This window comes from Mercenaria mercenaria, chromosome 6, assembly GCF_021730395.1.
Source record: "Mercenaria mercenaria strain notata chromosome 6, MADL_Memer_1, whole genome shotgun sequence".
Lineage (NCBI taxonomy): Eukaryota > Metazoa > Mollusca > Bivalvia > Venerida > Veneridae > Mercenaria > Mercenaria mercenaria.
This window is the reverse complement of record NC_069366.1, coordinates 56,202,416-56,224,465: the sequence shown is the minus strand read 5'-3', so window position 1 is coordinate 56,224,465 and position 22,050 is coordinate 56,202,416. Positions and strand designations below refer to the sequence as shown.

Here is a 22,050-nt window from a genome sequence, read left to right as displayed (position 1 = left end):
TTCAAAACAGAATTCCGCCTGTATATTTCAAAAAAGTAAGAATTTTAACAGTAATCGAAAATAGATGTCATTGTGTTTTATTTTCGGAAACCTGAGGTATGTTCTATCAATTAAGTACAAATGTAATTGCACGTAATCCTAACACTATCCTTTTAAATTTTGGGGCTGTACAACTTTAAGGAAAACTCGCTGGATATTTATCAAAATGTCCAAAATCTTCGTCTAAAATACATAACAAATAACAGGTGTGATTTCGCCATTTTTTATTAATTTATCCACAAAGAAAACGAAATCACTTCTAGCAACATACCGCTGAATGAAGCTCTGATTACACATGTCTTAATAAAATAATAACAAAGGAGATACAGGCCTTTCAAGATGAAGTTGACATGTATTTTACAGTCGCTACATGCGTTTACAATAACGATGACTGACACAAAAATATACCTAATTCTTTTTTTAGTAATAGCTATGTTACTATAAATAGTAACAAAAAATGGCGTTGTCTGGCAGCATTTAGAGCCACGTCTAGCGAATATGCATTTATGACTTCTTCGGGAAATTATCACGTAACAGCGCGAAGCGTCAAGTATTAACATTTAGATACTTTGTACAAAAGCAATAATAGTCAAACTTCGATTGGGCCGTGTTTTGAATGCCCTGGGAAGCATATCTAAAATTTTCTGTTGATATTATGAGAGTGGAATAATCAATCGAAGTTCGAGTATGATTGCTCAAAGAAACATTCTTTTCTTAGTATAATGAAGAAAATACATTTTGTAATTAATTTTTGTCACGTTAGATCATACTTACAAAAAAAGTTCTTATTTGCATACCAATATTTTCTAAAAAATCAAGATATTCATGGATGATTTTATATTAAACGTCACGTTGATATTTCTGCTAAAATAATTGATTCTCTTTTACCTATTTGATGACACCGGATATACAAAATTTGCGTTGAAATCAATATTGATACATAATGACATATGTACATGTATTGATACATGTGATGGATACACAAGTACTGTTTTTGATACATTTGGATTATAGGAGGAAATATTCGTAAACTTTTAAAACAGAAACAACTATTTACATACGTTCAGAACCAAAAATCATATACAGCCTAACAATATATAAAACAAAAGCACAACAATAGTTCAAATAATATTTTCAAATTCTTAAATATCAAGTTGGAGAGGCCTACTAACATTACCAAATCAATAATAAATAAATAAATAAAACCCTTAAAACATCTTTTAGGACTTTCGAAGCCTAATCTGTGGAACGGAGCAGCAATTTATTCTCGACCTCATTATAATGTCAACAACATTCAGTCTGTTCATAATGACGTCACTTCAGAAATCATAACTTCCTGGTATTCGAAACTAGCGTCCATAGATTTTAAGTGGAATATTAGCACGGGTTTCTCGTTCAAAAGTTATCATTATTCTCATGGTTTTCTCTCAGTCATTTCAGTCAATAACATGTAAGCACACAAATGATGTAAATCAGTCAGTAGTAGTGTATTAGGGGCAGATGATCCCAAAAAAATGAAGCGCTTCATAGCGTCAATTTTCATTCTGATGTTTTCGCATAAGCTTCTGTCTGTTTTTCTTCACCTTGTCCGATTTCTTGGCCTCATTAAGCTGAAATAAATAATTTCTATGCAAGTGATTCTTTATTTATATGCATCTCAAACTAAATTTGTAAAATTGCAGTGAATTAATTTAGAAAAATAGTTCTTGCATACACACATTATGTACTGTATTAAGTGTATAATATTCAGAGGAACTACCATATAATTTCAATTTCATATATTTACTCCCTAAAATGTTATAATTATCACCACAGACTGGTTTCATTATTTAAGACAAGACCGTTTACAAAGAAGCCACTGCAATAGTTTTGAATGTGAAGTTAAATCAATGAAAATTTGTCAAAAGTTTCCGAACTGTACTTTCAAGTATACATAATAAAAGTGAATGAGGGATTGTACATTTCCATTCTTACGGTCAACTACAAATTGCATTAGTAAGGACTACTTGTACTTGTGAATAAATACGGGAAATGACACGACAGGGTTTTTAAATAAACATTATATTGAAAATATGCAGATAAATATATATTGTTGACATCAGACCTTGAGCTTAATCAGTTGTTTTTGGGTCTGAATTACTGTTTACTGATCGTGAATTTTTCCTTTCTTCAAATGTTATTAGTTAACTTGCGTAAACTTATGAAAGTATGAAAAGGTAAACAAATTTTAAAGGAAGACGTGATCAACCGCAACACTTTGTTATTAAATTTCTATTTGCTGGCTATGTTTGGATAGATCAACTCATTGGCTCGTCTAAGACTAACCAATGAGTCGATCTATCTGACTTAAACCACGGAAAACACGGACAGACATTATATTTAATAGCTGAAACATTGTGTATAATCAGTTATCCTTTGTAAATTTACAGTTAAATATAATATGTTAGTTTTGCTAGGTTAATTTTGTATAGTCAGTACGTATGTTATTGTTGGGTACCGTCATACGACCATGATGCTAAATAATTTTCTAAATATATATGTATAGGTCACATTGTATATTTTTACCATCAAGAAATAAAATCAAATGTTTTGCACGACAATGTTGTTTTTTTTCTCTCTGAAATATGTAGTTTTTGCTTAGACGAAACTCGGGGCATATATAATTTTTGAACTGAATCGTCACAAAGAATTATCTGATGAAGTTGTTTGCTATCATTTTCGGGGAAATATTATCAACTTGTTTTCATGATCATTTACCAACTAGACAAATGACATCGGTATTCGTATAAAAAGTACACGTTTGCTTCCAAACAAAACATGTTAAATTCAAAAGTGTTCGTTTAAACGTGAAAGCATGCAGATATGTTTATTCAGTTCAAAATGATCCCTTCCTTAAAGCACCTTCCAAATGCAGCGGGAAATCAAAGACACTATAGCCGTTGTACATGTACGCGTTCTAGTCTCAATGCAAGCTTAAATAGCACTTTCGAATTTTTCATCGAATTTTTGGAATTTACATTTAAGCAAGTATATTTTGAAAGTGTGTAGTCATTTTTTTGCAATATTTTTTTTTTCAGTTTGAGTACCTTAGATGCAAATTTGAATATACAATAAAATCATCCAACTACGAGTACCAGTACAAGTATGAAATCAAAGCCTCTATTCAATATGGTTAATTAAAATATTTTCATTGAAGACATTGTGAATAGGCAATTATGTTAATATCTATAGTAAGAGGCAATCGTTGTGTAGAAATTTTCGCAGTTAATATAAAACATAATAATAAAAATAATTTCCGTAAAAATGACCTGTTTACAATTTTAAGTTAAGAAAGAAGACCTCTCAAAATCTGATAAATGTGTTTTTAAAAGTGACCTTTTGTATAAATTTACAGCTCACTAACCGGATCATATGACTGAAAAGTGGTCTAAAGAGGCGATACTGAAAAATTTATCTATCATTTCTGCGATGAAACCAGATTTATAGTAAAAGACAACTATGGATTTTGAATTGATTGACTATGTGGAGACTCGTAAAATCGTTCGTAAAAATACAGACTTGCTTAAAATAATTATTGCAAAATCGATCCTTTAACATTTTTGCCTGTCAAAATTTGGCAAACTGAACTAGGATTTTGGTATTAACTTTTTTACTTCATGATTGTTTAAAGTACATGAACCTCTGTAAGGTACAAAACGAATATTTTGAAATAAATCATTTTTGTAAATATATGGTATATTGTTATCTTTTAGTACAGACGGTAAAATTTCTCTTCTGAAATTCTGAGCTTAGAATATACTTAGAAGTCTCATGTTCGAAGTATTTTTTCTCGGTTCCTGCTGAAAGCCATTCTTTGTTGCAGTACTTTGCACGGACTTCGCTAGCAAAATGATTAATTCATTGGCCTTGTTAGACAGTGAACAGGCCGCCTGTATACGCTTTAGACACGAAATTTAAAAGCCGCTGATTGGACATGAGACTAAGAAGTTGTCTGATTAAATCATACCTCATACCTTTAATGGAAACGACAACATTTGAACGTCATGAAATATTTAGAAAATGTAAACATTGTCGTTATTTACGTAAATCTTTTGCTGCTGAGTAGAAAATAAACCTTTCATGAAATAACTTCGTTACAAGTATCTTCTAAAGTTACACAGGGTACAGATACAGATATTGATATTGTATAGGTATTCTTAATATTTAAGTACTTACCCGCCAAAGTTCGTCATTATTTGTTCTTGCTATCATGCAAATTTATAAACAACACGCATACATGCTATGAATCAATATATTAAGTACATATATCAACATGTTAATAAAAGCAACATTTTATTAAAAAGGTGATAATAAGTATGCTCAGGTTCCCAGAGAGAGGGACTCGGTTCTAATGTGTAGGGTGTTCACACTTTAGTAGGTGTATCAATATCATATACTTGGTACTGTATATACAAAATAAGAGAAAGTGAAAGTTGGGGTGTGAAATGGATGTGCTTTAATTGAGACTGGAGACATTTCGTCACTTTGGTGTTCATATTATGTAAATCTTTATTCCATTTGAATTAATCTGAAATGTTATATTACCATATCTTTCTCGTTTATGCTATTGTTACCCTAACTGTTTATGCTATTGAATACATCGGTGACCTGTATCCCTAGGTTAATCTCAATCCATTGTTTGCTTTTAGCGACCTTGGTTTTGTCAGTCATGTACAATCTTATCTAACCTGAGAGAACATTTATTTAGACTGCCGTATCAAGGTTGAATTGAGGACTGTGAGTCCTCAATCAACTTGCATTAATTTACTGGTGATCGAACTTCCTGAGGGTACTTCAATACATATAGAGTTCTGCTCCTACTGTTTATTATTTTTCCAGATTAGTTGCCTCTTTCATTTCTATTATAAAGATATAATCAGCAGATCAGCAGTTTCTATGATACGTAACAATGTCTTTAATTCATTCTGAACCACTGTGCCACATTTATTGCTGTAAAAAGGCATTAATCTACGTTATTTATTTGTGATCTTCAGATGGTTTAAGATGTTTATATAAACTTTTGTGACGTATATATGACATTTAGAAAACTACCTATTCCATTACCTACGAAGAATAAAGCAAGAGTATAACTTTTAAATACTTTCCAAAGTGACGTAGTGCCTGGCCTGATTCGTTTGAATATGTCACAACATCTAAAGCTGCGTTTAAAGAAACACACAGAACGACATTTTTTTCACCGATTCATTTTTAAATATTCTATACTAAATTAGAAATACACTTTATATGACCATGTTTTGCATGTCTAAGAAAAAGTCGTGCAAGCATGGTTATAAATCTACTAATAAAATGGACGGGCTTTACTGCCTTTCAAAAACAGTTATCAAAAGAAAATTCCATATTGATATATTCTTTAATAAAGTCATTGATTGTGTATATGCAAACGAATCTGAAACGTGATGGGTACAGGAAATCTATATAAGGGTGTAATGGGGGACTATACCTTACATACCCCTGATTACACATAACTTAATCAGTTTTCCTCCGGTCGGTAGTAGTGAGGATCATTCCTCGTCATTGCAAGTACACGCCTCGCTCTCCTCCTAGCAGAGGACATAGGGCCTTTATAACTATCCTCAGGTGTACCCGAGCTCTACCAATCATATAATAGCTGTTAAGCGAATGAAATAGACATGCAGAGCACAGAGCCATGCGCGCGCATCGAAATGGCTGCTATTAGTTAAAAAAATCAGTATTTTTTTTCAAAGAAGCTTCAGTAAGTTTTGTCTTCCCCGAGAAATATTTTTAAGTTAATATGATTAACAGGAAAAGGATAAATCGAACCTTTTAAAAAGTTATTCCTCATTAAAAACGTTAGTGTTCCTTATCACATAGATCACTATTTACGTTAAAGCTAATAATAATAGTAATAGTGTGAATACTATAGATTAAATATACCTTTTAATAACTAAAGGCAATTAAAGTAAACATAAAACAAGTTTCTTTTTCCAAAATCTTATCTGTTCATCACTTATATCGGGGTCATAGAGAAGACAAAACTTCGTAAATAAAAAGAGCAAAATAAATAGAAACCAACGAAATTTTACTTGTTACTTTTGTTACTGTCTATTTCATAACAAAATGCTAACAGCACACTAATAGTATACTAAAGTAAAACACCATTTAATGACGCCATATTAATTACAAATGCTATATCTAAATCGAACGAAACAAAAATCGTTTGATTTAATCTAATTTGATATTATCTAATCAATCAATTTGATCTAATTTGTAAATTTGATGTATATGATGGCATCATTTAATGATGTCAGACAGCAAAGACAAAACAGCTATGCAGCTCTTAAAACTAGCAAAAAAGTCGCTTTAACTTTATATGTACCAGTCAAATTTAAAGTATGATAACACTTTTGTACAGAGATACTGACCAAATACATGATATTGTAAAAACAGTATTTTGATATTGTGACTGTTGTGAGATTATAGAGGAAAAGCGTTTACTGATGTTGTTGGAACTCGTGGTTTAACCCTTTCAAATTAACATATAATGTTTATGCCTAGTCATTATAATGCATGTTTAATTATAAAAGAAAAATAAAATATGTTTCAACTAACTAAATAGATTATAATGTTGAAAATATACCAACTGGTGTTATCATTGTAAGTTTGACTGGTGAACGGCATACACAATTTTTATCATTACACAACAGTAGTCTTCATTTAACATAACATTTTTCTATGCTACAACATTGACGTCTTCACACATACCGAAACAGGCTCTGAGTTTGGCGCCTGGTTTTTGATGTTCATAAGAACTGTAAAAAAGACATTCATTAGCAAAACATAAGCAACAGAAAGCCGTGGACGAATGCAGATTTCTTTCTCTTCCCTCTAAAAGTCTCAGACAAGGCACAAACTGCGTTGCAGGTACAATCTAAACACATGAAACTGGATGATTAGACAAATAATGCATATAGAAACGTTAGCAATATCTCTCGGATAAGAAAATACTAATGTGATGAAAACTATAAATGAAATCATAAAGTGTTTCAATTTAAGCAAATGAAAATACTGACAAAGTTGCCATAATGACTCTATCGCTCAACCGAGTTTTAAAGCTCACGCTGGTATAAAAGCATATATGGAAACAAACCCCACCTACTAGCAAACTTGTGTTATTAATATATAATTATACAGTAGATTCAAGTATTCCGGCCACTTTGTGAACACCATGACCTCTATCACGGTAATGTGTTCTGAAAATTTACCTTGTGACCAAGAAAATACATTTTTTACAGAAAGTCATGAAGTCCACATTTGAAAAATTTGAAAACCATTTAGGAGAAGATATTGTTTAAGGAACGAACATTGAATACAATATCTTTAAAACAAAAACAAAAATCTATGAAATGCATGTATAGAAAACTATTCACACATAAGCTGGCCACTGTTCAACAAAATATACTAAGACATTTAAAACATTGGGTATAGCGTGTAACCAATAGAACAGTTCTGTTAAATTAACTTGGTATATGGTAACACAAGGACGACAGCATGAAACAATTTGAAGAAAAAAGACGTCAGCTGTGAGTTCCGACCGTTCCTTAAAAATATGGCTGATTGAATAATCGTAACAGAGAATAAAATTTTAAATAACAATCAATAGAGATACAAAACGCAACCATGCTAAATGATAGCAGACTCTGTTTGTCCGAGTTTGTTCATCAGAAGCAATATACAGGGACCCTTTTTAATCTCGCTACATGGCAAAAAGATAGCATGACCTCTGGCTGCTACGTATTTTGACCAGTCCGAAAAAAATGAACAATTTGATATGTGTCACATAACGAACACTTTTTGTCGCGGATACTGATTCAAAGTTTGCAATATAAAAAAACATACATGTAAATAGATAAAACATCCTTAGGCTGTCATGTTTTGACGAAACGGAGTAAGCTGAAAGTTCATGACAAAGGATAACCAAAGAAATAGCTCAGAAACGGACCATAATATCGTTTGTATGTACATCAGAAATAAACTATTTGTATAACTGCGGAAGAAAACTATCTTTGGACAATATCCGATAAGTTTTATCACAAAAGGTTTCAGTAGAGATGTCGACAGAAGAAAACGGACGACGTGTAGTCACAGCAGCTCATCCTGAGCAGTACTCCGTTGAGCTAATACAAAAAACAAATCAAGGAATTTCTAAGTATGTTCGTGTTCGTCGTATCATAATGTCTGTGAACATAACTTATAAGTAGTGGAGAGATATAGCTAGTTTCAAACCCATTCCATGGTTATTCAATTCCCAATAAAGCACGCTTCCTCAGAAACGTCAACACTGTTAATGATAGCTTTCAAGCATTTATTACGTTAACGAAAATGTTTATTTTGCGATTTCAAACGGAATACTATTTGCGAGACGAGTTCTTTCCAGGCCATTTGATATCAGGAAGAGAAACTTGGACGTCTGATTATACCGACGTGTCATCGTATTTTACCTTTGTTTGCATAGGTCTTACGACGACGTTTTTAAATAATATTTTATACTTTTATATAGTCATTCGAGACTACCTGATATTATGTGAAAATACCGGTATTCAACTTGTGAATACATTGCTTGGTTCTCGTATTACATTTGCCCTTCTTACAGCCGACAGTACGAAACGGTCTAAAAAGTAGTTAAACCAAAGGTGATCGCTTAAAAGGTGGTAAACACGTTATGACATAAGACATAAGTCTGTCTACTTCACACAATAATTGGGTGTTTCTTCGGGAAATTAAATATTTTGTATTTGTATATCTGACACTGAGTGTTTGATACTTTAATCAAACTGCCATGATACAGTTTCAAATAGTATGGCATTTATAATCAACACAACTCATGAATATTGAAATATTACAAGTTACTGAAATCTTCACGTTGAAGCCCGTATTAAATCAAAACTCGAATTTCTCTATAAAACCGGTTTCGTCATCGACTCAAGAAATAATTCAGCTCTTTTCGAAATATAAATACAACTCTCACGTGATAATGATTCGACTGTGATAAGGCTTTGACCAACGTAAAGTCACTTCAAGGCAAAAGTCGTGTCCAAAAAACGAGACCTCACTCACAGAGTTTCACTACTAAAATAAAAATTTTGACGAATCAGAATAATCTGAACGTTACCCTATAAACATTTCTGTGAATAAATTTATTTTTACAGGTAGAGGGCCACCCAAGAAGCATTTCTGCGAAGTTATTCCTAAGTCGGACCATTTAGTTTGAAGAATATTTCTATTTTAGCTCTAGAGGACATTTTCTTGAAAAACAAAAAACAATTTTGATGAAGGGTCAAGGACAATAATACGAATTGAGCTAGCACTTTCAGGGAAAAAAAAGGATGTTATTAGTTTTCTTAAATAAGCTTATAGAGAAGATCAAGCTCTGGTGACCATGTTTTGACGAATAGGATTAATTTGAACAATCAACATAAAGGGCCAACAAAGGAACATTTAAAAATCAAGCTAAGAGTTTTTGATAAGAAGATTCCCAAAGTTTATATAATAATTATATAAAGAAAACCTGCTCCAACCCTTTGGTAGCCGTATTTTCTAGGTGGAGCGGAATGATCTGGTTGGGAGTCACCAAAGGAACATTTCCAATATTTTGAAATCAGCACAATAGCTTCTGCTAAGAAGGTGAGTGAGTGAGTTGGGTTTTACGGCGGATCGACACAAAATGGTCATATATCGCTTTCTGCTAAGAAGGTACTCAAACGTTTCCACTATAGCTATATAGGAAAACCTATAAGGCAGCCGGTGAGTTTTGCTTTCGGGTGTAATAGCAAACAGATTTTTCAAGGATGAATTGGATTTGAATGAATCTAAACTTAGACCACCAAACGAAATTCTTGTGAGGTTTAACTCAATCTAGTTTATAGGGTTGGAAGATGTTTTGATAGAAATTGTGAATGGCAGACGGACAACGGATATCCAAAAGGACATGAAATCTCATAAGAGCACCTATTACTCAGTTGAGCTAACAAAAGACTTTAAGTTTTTCCTTTAATTGTATCTTGACACAAATATTAACTAGAAAGCACAATCTAATCAGAAAGTATTTCACCCTTCAAAATCTGAACCTATTAACATTTGCAGCTCGCTAATGAAGGCCTATTTTAGATCGTTATTAGGTGAAATCAGAACATATAATCGGCACATACCAGTAACATGTATTTAATAGTTCTTACTTTCCATATTTGTAACTAAAAATAGACGGCCTAAGGGCCTAAGCTTAGCGATGATTAAATGTAAATGTTGAAACTACTTACATCAGAACAGTTGGGAAAGCGCATCATTGTAATAGTGCTGAATTTTTATGATTGAAAAATCATCTAGATAAAGCTTAGCATAGAACAGATCTAAATATCTATCTTGAGAAGGCGCACTAAGCAGACTTAGGAGAATAGAATTAAAACAAAACACCCATATTCTGTGAAGCAGATAGTTATTCTGTTTAGCTAGATTTCACCATCTGCGGTCAATCAACATAACGATATACGTTTTCAAAACTTAAAAAGAAAACAAAGTAAATAAGCCTTCGGATTCCATAGCTAGGATTACAAAGGGTCTTGTTCTTCGCATAATAAACGTTTTTATCTTAATGTCATCGTACGTATATATTATTTCACGACGACTGCAAACAAAAATTCTACCGCTACTCAGTCTTTCGAAAGCGGCCAATGAAAATTTAAAACAATGACTTTTCTTGCATTTGCGTTATAAACTTACTTTTTCTCATAGATCATTTATCGACTATGCTGGTAATTACATATTACAGGGAACACACAGATCTTATAAAACCTGACTCAATCACGTCGCGAGACATCAAGAACGGGATGTAGATTTAGAGAACTTTTAAAAGTTCTTACATACTTTAAAGCACTAACATATAAATACATTATAAATGAGCAAGTAATGAAAGCCTAGAAACGAAGTTGGGTGTAAACGTTACAATCCAGAACCGATATCCTCGGAAGCAAGTTACAGCATGTAAATCACGACGAATTAACAAAGCAGTCGAGACAAAATTGGTAGGGAAGCAACATTTGTACGAAAGACACGATGAACGAACATGTGCATGTTATCGTTTTGTCAGTAGCATTCAGGCTCATGCTGTGAAACATTGTAGGATTCGTACCGGTATAACGATATGTTGTGTAACTAAGCTCGTTCTCCCAGATGCGCCTTGGACGCTGCAAGCGCTTTTGAAAAAGGAATAAAAGCAATCATTAATACAGGAAACATGAAATGTAATATAAGAGATTTTGCAAACTGTACATACAGTAGAATCATATATGAAGTATATTATAACAATTTTAGATGGCGAATAATAAGTAAATAACTTCACTGCATATGTCTTCAAACACGCATATATATACAAAACAGAAGTTTTGGACAAAAATCACCGTGCATATGTTTCGCCTTCACACAACCGCGATTCACAAAGGTTGGAAGCGAGGCTGAAAAACATGTGTTCTGTAAGTAAACGTGTAACTTACAAAAGTGACACTGTACATGTATATGCAACACGCATACAACACCTTGGAATAAACAGTGTGCAAACCTAATCATGTTTACTATATTTCAGCATGAAACTGCAAGTAAGCATTTGCTCTGTCTGCAAGTTTACCGCCAACACCAAAAGCCATGCAGAACTCCCCTCACAATGGGCATTGCCACACAGAGTTTAGTCAGTAATACACTAGATTCTATATCTAGTATGACGTTTGGTGTAGCATTTTCATCAGCTTACAATAGTCATTGTCAACCATTTTAACGTTAACTTTGTACTATTGTAGCTATTTTGATACAATTATATCATTTAATGACATTGTTTTCGAAAGGAAACGTTTAAATGAGTATTATTATGTGTGTTTACCAATGCTGTCTTCCACAGAGAAGCCCTTGTCAGCGACGAGATATCTGTCCACGAGTTGTTTATGATGATCGAGCTTGTCATGCGCTTCTCGTAACTGTGATCGTACGGCATTTAGTGATCGCGGCACTATAATCAAGTCGTCCGGAGACGCATATGTGTCTAATCTATACTGTTTAAACAATAGGAATTCAATTAATGATTAAAGAAAATACAGGATTTCAGTTAGTATGCCCTCTTCTATTTCAGAATAGTCCTTAAATGATTGCATGAACGTCATATAGATGACAGGAATCTATTCATATATCAATCTGAAAGAAGGATTTAATTATTCAGAATTGATTGATTATCAAACTGTTAAAAAAAAAAGAAAATTTTAAACTATTTTAAGAAAAAGTTTAATTTTTCCTCAGCCACATGTAACGTTATATAGCTTATCCTTTCAAGGGCTAAACCCGCTTTTTGTTCAATGCTAATAATTCAAAAGGGCTTGAAGGCTATAAATATTCGAGGTATTTCTAGTCCGCTGTATTATTGAATAGTTGTCCTTCCATGACATTAAACGGTAACGACACATTTTTACTTAATAACGCTATTTCGATCAATTTGCTTTTCTTTTTTTTTTGTTTCTTTTCTGTAAATTTGGTAATGAAGGGGTCACAAATTGGAAATTAATAAACGTCGTTAAATCAGGTATAATCCTGGAATCATCCCCTATCGTAACAGATGGAATGGAAATATATAAAGGGAGATAATAAATATGTAAACCTATCTGAATGTCATAAATAAAATCTATAACTTGTCGAAACCAGCGCCATGTTTCAGATAATTGGTCAGTTTAATTGTTATGATGCATTGATAAAAAATAAAGATGTAAAGTTAACTACAGTATACCATATATTATGAGTATGGATTACAAACAGCTGTGAAAATGATACGGCTGAATAAAGAATATCAAACAAATTTTGTCTAAATTGGTCCGTTCTAGTTTGTTACAACCAGGTTTAAGTAAATTGTCCAGTTCAGTATAGTAAATTTGTTTTAGTAAAGCTCTAAAGTCAGCTACAGTATGGAAATATCGAAACTATCTAAATTTAGAAAATGAGTAATAAAAAAACAAAACGGGTCTAGCCCAGATACTGTCGTATATGAATGTGCTGATGATCTTCAGATGTATTCGCTAAGTAAAAACAAACAGAAATTACCTGCCACGACATTATATTTGGCTTTCTGACGCCCTCTACACCCCAGTAGGGTTTCCCAAAGGTAGGGTCATACTGAAAGCATTGCAGTCAACAATTTTTATCAGATTATTTCATTTATTCACATATTTAATAAACGCATTATCTTCTTTAACAGTATAACGGTATATTATACGAATCCGTTTCAAATTAAGATAAATTATGATATCTGTAATTGAATTCTGCGGTTTTTCCCTGCGTTAAATATTTACCGAATTTGTGCGTACCATCCGCTCCCTCAAGCTGCCAAAAGCTACATGCGCACTAGAAGTACAGTTTAACATATATTACTAACAAGTGAACGACAACAACAACAATGAAAGTCTTTCAAGTATGGAACAATTTACCATTTGTTCGTAGAATATATAAATATACTTAAAAACAATTGCAGCACTAGCCATGCACTTGCAAAGCAGAACTTTTATACCACCAGCCTTTTATTAATAAATACACAATACAAAAACGTTCCACATGTTAATATCGGTTGTGTGAAGGTCGCGCGAATGGGGCGTTCGCTTCTCCGCGCTCCGATTTCGTTGATAATCGCGAATGTGCTTCGGGAATGATAACCACGGTGTAAGTCTTACAGCTGAATCCATTGAAATCTTAATACATGCAAAGCATTTACACACGCTATATAAATTTGTTATCAGCATATAATCCTGTAACAAAATATTTGTACCATTTATAATAATTGTATAGAAACTAAAATGTCACTATCTCATGATAAATGCAAATGAAAATACGTTATAGGGTACGTGACTTCCAATTGAAATAGGCATGCAATATTTCTGAAAAAGTTATGTTTTATATAACAATGTTTGTACTAAAACGGATAAAAATATCAACATCTGACTCAAGGTTATTATTTAAACTTACATGACATAAAAGGTCGAAGTCATCAGACTGTCCTCCGAAACTTGAAAACTTGATTTGAAACAATTAATCGGAATACCCTGTAAGAAAAATGTGACGAAAACCCTTCTCGCTTTTTGCTTTTGCTTTAAGTTAAAAACACTCGAATAGTCTGTTGACTGCGGCCTTTAGTAATGCTAACATTGCCGATATAAAATACTTACAACTGGCGCGTGCGCTTTAAGGCCGGAAGTAACCTCAGCAAATACAACGGGTTCAACGTCGACATCATCCTGATACAAAAATAGTACCGAGTTCTTATTTTTTTTACATACATATTCTCATGTGCCGATCTTCTATTTGTTATGAAGGGGATCATTTATCTTCAGACAGTTAGTGCAATGTTTGTCTTTAATTGTACGTTGCGTATTTCGGTGGGCGAAATCCATCGTTTTTTAGCAAAATGATCAATGAATCCTAATTGAAACAGATGACGTAAAATGAACTTGCATCGTTTTTAACAGAATTAAATGAAGTTGGTGAAAAAAGCTTACCCTTTGCTTCTCTTTGCGCATCTGTCTGAGTTTAGCCTGTGCATAGCTAGACCTGGGGGAACGCTTTCTTGTGGGTAGGTTAACTTCCACCTTATTTGCTAGAAGTGCCGCCTGTACGAGATATTTTTATATAAACTCTGTTCTTCAACATTAGTCGAGATACCCCTACTTGCAAAGACTGAGAGATTTGCCAAAATATATCATATATTTGGAAAATATCTTCAACCAGTCTTTGAACGTATTGGTAGCAAAACGCTCAGTAGATGAGTGACCAAATATCACACAGGATATATAGAAAGGAGTCATTAATTATATTGAAACCTGTTTAATTTGACCCGTGATCTATGAGTGATCAATTTGAGCTGTTTTTTGATAACAGTAAGTATTATTTCATTTATTTGATTGTACCTTCTGTTATGGCCAATTGTTGGGGTATTGACTCTGATGTCTTCAAAAAAGGTCAGAATTCGAAAGTTTACATAAGGTTTTTCATACCTTGCTAAAATTAATGAACAATTTTTATGTTTTGAAAATCTTTCACGATATGGTAATAGACACCCAAACGCAGTGATCGATTTAATAAGTTCTAAAGGGTGAAAGGGGAAGAAAAATGCACCCGAACGGACGGAAACAATCCTGATGCGTATACTGAAGTTTCAAGTAATAGGTTTCCACGAAACAGACTGGAAAATTTCCAGACTTGTACGAGGTTGTTTTTATTTCAAGGCAACAACTAATTTCCTTATCAAAAAGAATATCTGGTGTCTATTTCTTATCATCTTGTCTTATGATATGTTGGAAAAATAAGACGAATACATGCTTTCTGAGATACCGCATATTTACATAGTAACCGAGGATTTCCGCTGCGGGCATGATATAGCTAAATATAGAGTGATGCGATATGTAAATTTAAATAGCAATGAATTTTGCTCGTAAGGTTGATAAGAGCAATATAGCTTTATGTATAAAGTCTGGAATACATAAAATTGAAACTGTCACACACAAGCGCTCGAGAGCAACAATAAATAATTCCGAACGCTAAAAGTGTGTATTTAATATTTCGAAAATTATTTTATAATATATCCATTTCAAACATACCGTATTTATTCGTCAGGTCAATAGATATGCGTATTATATGTACACATATGTATTTCGCTGAACTTAACTGACTGAAATGGAATGAGCAATATTAATAAAGCAGCCACATAGAGCCCTTGGTTTGAAGAGATGATGTAATGTGACTGATTGACCTTGTTTTAAAGGCAATGCAAAATGTTCGTATTAATCTTACTGCCACTATATTGTGTGCATGTCAATACGTTGTATATCAATGTGATTTTACTGCTCTTCAATATTAATAGAGTTATTTGATCTCATCCAAATGTGTGACATAAGGTTTTCTACTGAGCGTATTTTTGCCAATTTTATCATTGTTTTAAACCAAAGTATACGTTTATGAACAAACTTTTACTTGAATTTAGTTTATCAAAGTTAAAAAGGTACGAAATCTAATATTTATAAGAAGCAGTATTTATAGTTTTACTGACAAAGAAGTTTTGTCGAAACGGAAGATTCAGCACTGCAATGAAGTGATGACAAAAAAGACGCAACAATGAATAGTGCGTAGCTAATGAACTCAGTGCATTGGTCTTGGATATAAACCCATTATTAAACTTTGATATCATTCCCAGATACAGATTTAAAATTAGCTCAAACAAAGCGATATTCAAAACAGGATTCTGCACATTTCACCTGGTGTCTTTTTTGTTATCTTCCATATCAAGTCATACCTGTAAGTCTGAATATCAACCAACAACAATAGGCACACCAGCAACTTCATGCATCTAAAACCATGCAAACTGCAAGCAATCGATGGCCGCCTCGGCTAATCAACTGTGTTAAAAAGTGCATTTGTAGTGAAATGGATAACCTCTTACACATCTTTATGTGCAGTACAGTGATTAATAAAGCTGTAACATGCTAAAGCTTGACGTCACAACAATAACTATGTCAATTTTCACGCCCCATGAGAAGAAAACATACAACAATGTCGTATTAACTGATTTGAATTTGATATGTTTCAAAATTGTTTAGCAGGGCACTTTGGATTTCAAAAGGCACGTTAATAGAAACAAGCTAAACAGCGACGAAGCTTCATACAAAGAAATACACGATTTGCTCGGCGTAACTGTAGCGAAACAGACAAGCTTTTTTTAGCAGACGTTAACCATTCTTGAACAAGACGATGAAGGCAACACAGAGCTTTTTTCATCATGTCCATTTCACCTTTTTATAAGCTGATCGAACTGGCACATAAGTTGAGCGAGGTCTATTATGTTCACTCAGTAGCGCCAATTCGAGGTTGCGGAGGTACGCTAAAAGTGAAAGCGGAGCGCGTCTAAGCCCCTCTATATCCGGCGATGGCTCCCGCGCCATCTTAACTGGCTTTTGGTTTCCAGATACACGAGCGGGGAACCAGTATCTATAACGAGGCCTAACTGTAACCCTCGGAAAGCGCGGACGACGGTGTGGAACCGAGGCTGGTGGTACGCTGTACCTTAACTTGCTAGGACTAGCACGTGCAATTGCTACGTGTACCTTAGTCCTTGTAACATTAGTAGGAGCTGGTGGTGATGATTGACCTCTGGTTACTCGCATAGCTGCAACGGCGCCCTTTGGAGTGGAATGAACTTCTGTGTCCACCTGATATAGTGTTAGAAAGTGGTGACAAGTGAAACAAAGACATTGAAAATTAAGCAAATGCTTGTAATGGTGGTTAAGCGTATCCTCTTTTTTGCATTCGTAGTGCCCCCGAACAGGACCCAGTAAAAATTCAAACGAAAATCACATCGAAATGCCATGTTTTATTCTCATGGGTATTTTCCATATAATAGATATAAATTGAACAAACTGAAGTAGTCATACCTAAACTACCTTGGGAATATTATACATTCGCATTAGAACGCTACTAACAAAAATTCACTTGTCTAGTGAAGCTTCGCGAAGTAAAATGTATACAATCAATCTTTGTTAGAAGGTGATTACATCGTGCATTTGTGGAATGCGTAACTGGAAATGTTAAAGGCGGCCATCATTGGATATATATATATGGGAAAGTATTTCCACTCGGGAAATTCAGGACACCAAAATATATTATACCTTAATTTCGACTCTCGCCAAAGTCCCTAATTTATCGTATTTTTCGTGTTTAGAGTCGTACAGTTTGATAGACCCCGAATGTGGAAGATCATCAGATGACGTCAATGACCTTGAACTTGATCCACTTGACAGGGGATATAACTCTAAGCTGTGCCCATATTTGTATCCTGTGTCTTCCGTCAGGCGTGATCGATATGGTTTTCTGATTGGTCGAGTGTACATTGATGTGTATGATGATGATGTAATTGCTGGTAGTGTGGGTGCAATACATGAGGCGGTCTCCCGCGATATCGCCTTGTAGCCGTCCTCTAAACGCGCACGTATACCCTCCCTGAATTTTTGTAAATCCGTCATATATTTGGTAAATGCATTGTCGGAATCAGATGCGCGTACTCTCTGACTTGCGGGTATCTTAAGCATAATTGGGCGGCTGACATACCGAAACCCTAACGCGGCTTCTTCTGAAGGAGGCGTATATTCCCCTTCTACACTCAGAACGAGGCCGGCACTTTCATACTCGTTCCAATTAATATTTTCTAATGCTCTTCGCGCTCTTGCAGCCGAAGCGGCTACAACTGCATTAAATGAAATATCGTCCTGCGCCGTATTTTTAGAAGGATCGCGAGCCGGAAGGTAAGGTAATATTGACATTTGTGAATAGTCGCGCTCAGGACTTACAACCCTTGCTCTAGGCCTAAAAGGTACGTAATCATCCGGAATGTCTGATTCAGGTTCGTAATTATACGAATAAGTTACTGGTTCATAAGATCCACCTAACCCATCATCACCACCTGTTATAACGTAGTCATAGTGGTAACCAGAATTTATATTGCCTGTAGAATCTTGCTCTGTATCACTTAATATATCGCCTAAACTTTCTTTATCGATATCTTCAACGTCAATATACGGCCAATATTTTCCTTCTTTACCACTCTTCGACTTTTTCGACAAAAGACGGTCATAATAGTTTCCCACCCTTCTCTTCGAAGCAAGAACTCGCGGCGGTTTATGTCGTTTTTTTACCAGTCGCGACCTTGTTTCTAATAAAGAAGGTGACGTGTCTCTATATGGTGATACATCCCGATATGGCGAGACAGATCTGTATGGCGATAAAGATCTAAATGGCGATTCCGTTCTATAAGGCGAGAGATCGCGTGCAGGTGAAAATGATGTTCGAACCGTGTCAGAGTACATGGGATCATATGTGCCGCCTCTTAATTGTCTGATGTTGTCCAATGTTTTTGAATAATTGAGATATGCTGATGGTTTTGGTGGATCAGATGCTTTTAAATCTAAAGGTAGAATTGTGGTGGTGGTTGTGTATGTTGGTCGTTTTGGTGGTACACTATTTGAGCGTGGTGCTTTGGAGCGCCTGGCTGTCGATCGTCGTCTTGTATAGCCCGTGGTATCAGCGCTGGATTGCAAGGGCTCATTTAGTGTTGGTGTTTCCACAGGGGTACTCTGTACACAGTAAATTAAACATCTTTCGATTGAATAGCGAAGCAAAACAAAACTTTTTTTATAGATTTTATCAGTGGAAAATATGATCAAACACAATCCAAATGATATCGCATGGCACTCCGGAAATGAAGATGGTAAAGTGAATTTGGATGGTTACATCTAGAATAAATTATTACTGGGTCATGTCAGAACACTACGAGAACAAAATTTGGGAAACTATGTAAAACTGTTTTAAATATAAAATATAAACAGAATAACTTTTGACAAAGGATATAAACGTTGGCAGGATCGATCAGAAATAGAGGATGATACGAAGAAAGATCATCTAAAGATAAAAGTTGTATGTTCCTCAAGATATAAATTAGTTCAAGGTTTTGGGAAGGTGTATTGCAGATGGAAAGATAGGAACAGGAGGGTTTTACCTGGATGCACTCGTGTCATGAAAGGAAACACACAATGAAAATATGTATTGATCACTTGGAGCTCATGATCAAAACAGATAACATCTTTCATAAATATTACAAAAGAAAATAAACATTAAAATAAAAGTATAGTTAAATGTTATGACTCAAAAGCAATTTATCATGTGAATAGTTTCATTTTACAAGAGAGAAAGAAACTGTTTTAGGAATTCAATCCGTAATGAAAACTGGCAATTTTTGTACAATTACGAATGTTCGCATGCTGTCTCGGCATTCTTCGGCACTTTTTGCAGCTAATACAAGCGTATGAATTTCCGATCAAGCCGGAAAATGCCGAAATCGCATACAGAGTCTACGTAATCGTACGATCTATCACGTTAACAAAAATATTTAAAATAAATGCAATAATAACTGGGCATGGGAGTCTTGGAAACTCTTTTACTTACTCTGTAAAGGCAATACTGAAAATATTTCAATATATTTACTTCGCAGCGTTAGTTAGTCATAACATATAATCAGAAATCGGTTTTAATGTTGTTAAGAATCATAAATATTAATTATTGTAATATACATTTACGAAAATTGAATTATCACCTTCCTACACCGTTGATAACAATAACAATGAGTAAAAAACGCAAACAATTTGTTCAATTACTGTTGGTCGTCCTATTTTTAAATGACTTAATACAATAGGTCTTCTGATCACGTATGTATATGACATGTTAGTACGTCATTGACGAGGTATGTATGACATTTCGGTAACAATATATTTATTTCAGAACTACCCTGTTAAATATGAACAATAAATACCAGTGAGTGTATGCATTCACGTGTGGACTCGAAAGAAAAATACAACACATATACTAGATGAATAAATTATAGATATAATTATATACACAATAAAACATCTGAATATGTTGTATTCTTTGAATTTTTGTTTGTGACGTAGTGATAATACTTGAAATTTTCTAAATGTAGAATATCTAACATTTCAGAAAAATGTTAAATCTCTTGATTTCTTGCATACCAGACGGGGATTTCCGGTCTTTTTACCGGTGCTGGAAAAATCCTTACACTCCGGGGTGTAAGATGACTCTCGTGCTTTAAATGACGTGTTACGAACTATTTATGTGTAGAAGATTTATGTAGTAATTTATATTTTATTTCAAAAACGAAATAAAAATCTATTGACAGTTCCTCTTTGTTCCTGATAATATATTTCTCGATTCAAAACACGTTATTTTATCAAACATATATAAGGTTACTTCCCTTCGCCTGTCGACCAACTAACCTCCAAATTCCTTTTTTAACTGAACAGATAGTTATTACAGCTAAAAAGGATCATCCGTTTAAATACTTCAAATTTCCATTTTATAAGCAGTTTACAAAATCGTACAACTGCATGTGCATTTCGTGCATATTTCATGAAATAGCACAGATTTAATGAAAAATATGTCAAAAACAGAAAAAGCTTTTTGAGAAAAAGATCCCTTTAAACAGGATGGTCGTTTTTATTGCGATGTTTTACAATTGCAGAGTACTCACGATAGCTCTGTTTGCGGCTGCCAGAACGTCCTTGTCTCTCTGTCTAGACCTTGCCGAGATGTCGAAGTTGTCCTCCATGGCTGCAGATGACATGATTAGCTCCCGGTTGATATCCGACGCTGTTGCATATTCGCTCCCTGATGTGTCTGTAAGAAATTCATTAATTAGAAAAATACATTATGCTCTTTATTGAAATTTTGAACACACTGTCAGTAGTTGGGGGGTTGACAATGGTAAACAAATAATAAAACAGACCATACTATCATAGAAACTGGTCCATATGAGGCACTTTACACCCGACAAAATATGTTAATTCATCATATATATTTTTAAAGTATGTGTCTATTTTGATGCATTTGGTATTTCGTTTTCCAATTACCGTATCACAGCTTAAGTAAACACCTTTGGATACACTTTTGAAGATGCTACATTGTCGATTTGTAGATTCAACTGGCGTGCTGGTGAGTGGTTAATGCTGTGGAATTTCTTCCTTTAAACTGTTGGTTCGAATCTTTTTTATTTGAGTCCTGCGAATGTTTCTGCCTAATAATGCCCATTGGAAACCCTGAGGACTTCCTTTACCATTAAGCTCAAAAGGCACCATCTGATTTCTTAAATAGTGTCTGAATGACTGAAGACTGAACATGGTTTATTGTACAAGTTCATAACGTTGAAAGAATTTTCAAAATCGGACTCCAAATAAAAACGACAAGGAACGGCTATGGTTATGTCTTTATTCAGACTCTTTGTTTTCTTAAAAAGACTATACAGTGTTTTTGTGGATCTAAAAATGGCGTATGACTGTATTATAGAAATGCGCTGTGGCTTAAAGT

General features: G+C 34.2%; 1 protein-coding gene across 10 annotated transcripts in view; it reads right to left on the bottom strand.

Moving 5' to 3' along the window:
- Nucleotides 1–246: 246 nt before the first annotated feature.
- LOC128557765 (uncharacterized) overlaps nt 247–22,050 on the bottom strand; it is a 31,874-nt gene continuing 10,070 nt past the window's right edge. For 5 of the 10 annotated variants that reach the window (XM_053545986.1, XM_053545985.1, XM_053545988.1 and 2 more), the window contains 8 exons: nt 21,218–21,363; nt 17,790–19,250; nt 14,631–14,741; nt 14,301–14,369; nt 13,186–13,257; nt 11,984–12,152; nt 6,823–6,869; nt 247–1,649 (listed from right to left, as the gene is read on the bottom strand). In XM_053545986.1, coding sequence (XP_053401961.1) covers nt 1,572–1,649; nt 6,823–6,869; nt 11,984–12,152; nt 13,186–13,257; nt 14,301–14,369; nt 14,631–14,741; nt 17,790–19,250; nt 21,218–21,363 — 2,153 coding nt within the window. In that variant the 3' untranslated portion in view covers nt 247–1,571. Of the gene's footprint in view, nt 1,650–5,548; nt 5,690–6,822; nt 6,870–11,242; nt 11,307–11,983; nt 12,153–13,185; nt 13,258–14,300; nt 14,370–14,630; nt 14,742–17,789; nt 19,251–21,217; nt 21,364–22,050 lie in introns of all 10 variants that reach the window. The other 5 variants (XM_053545991.1, XM_053545992.1, XM_053545993.1 and 2 more) reach the window with 5 other exon arrangements.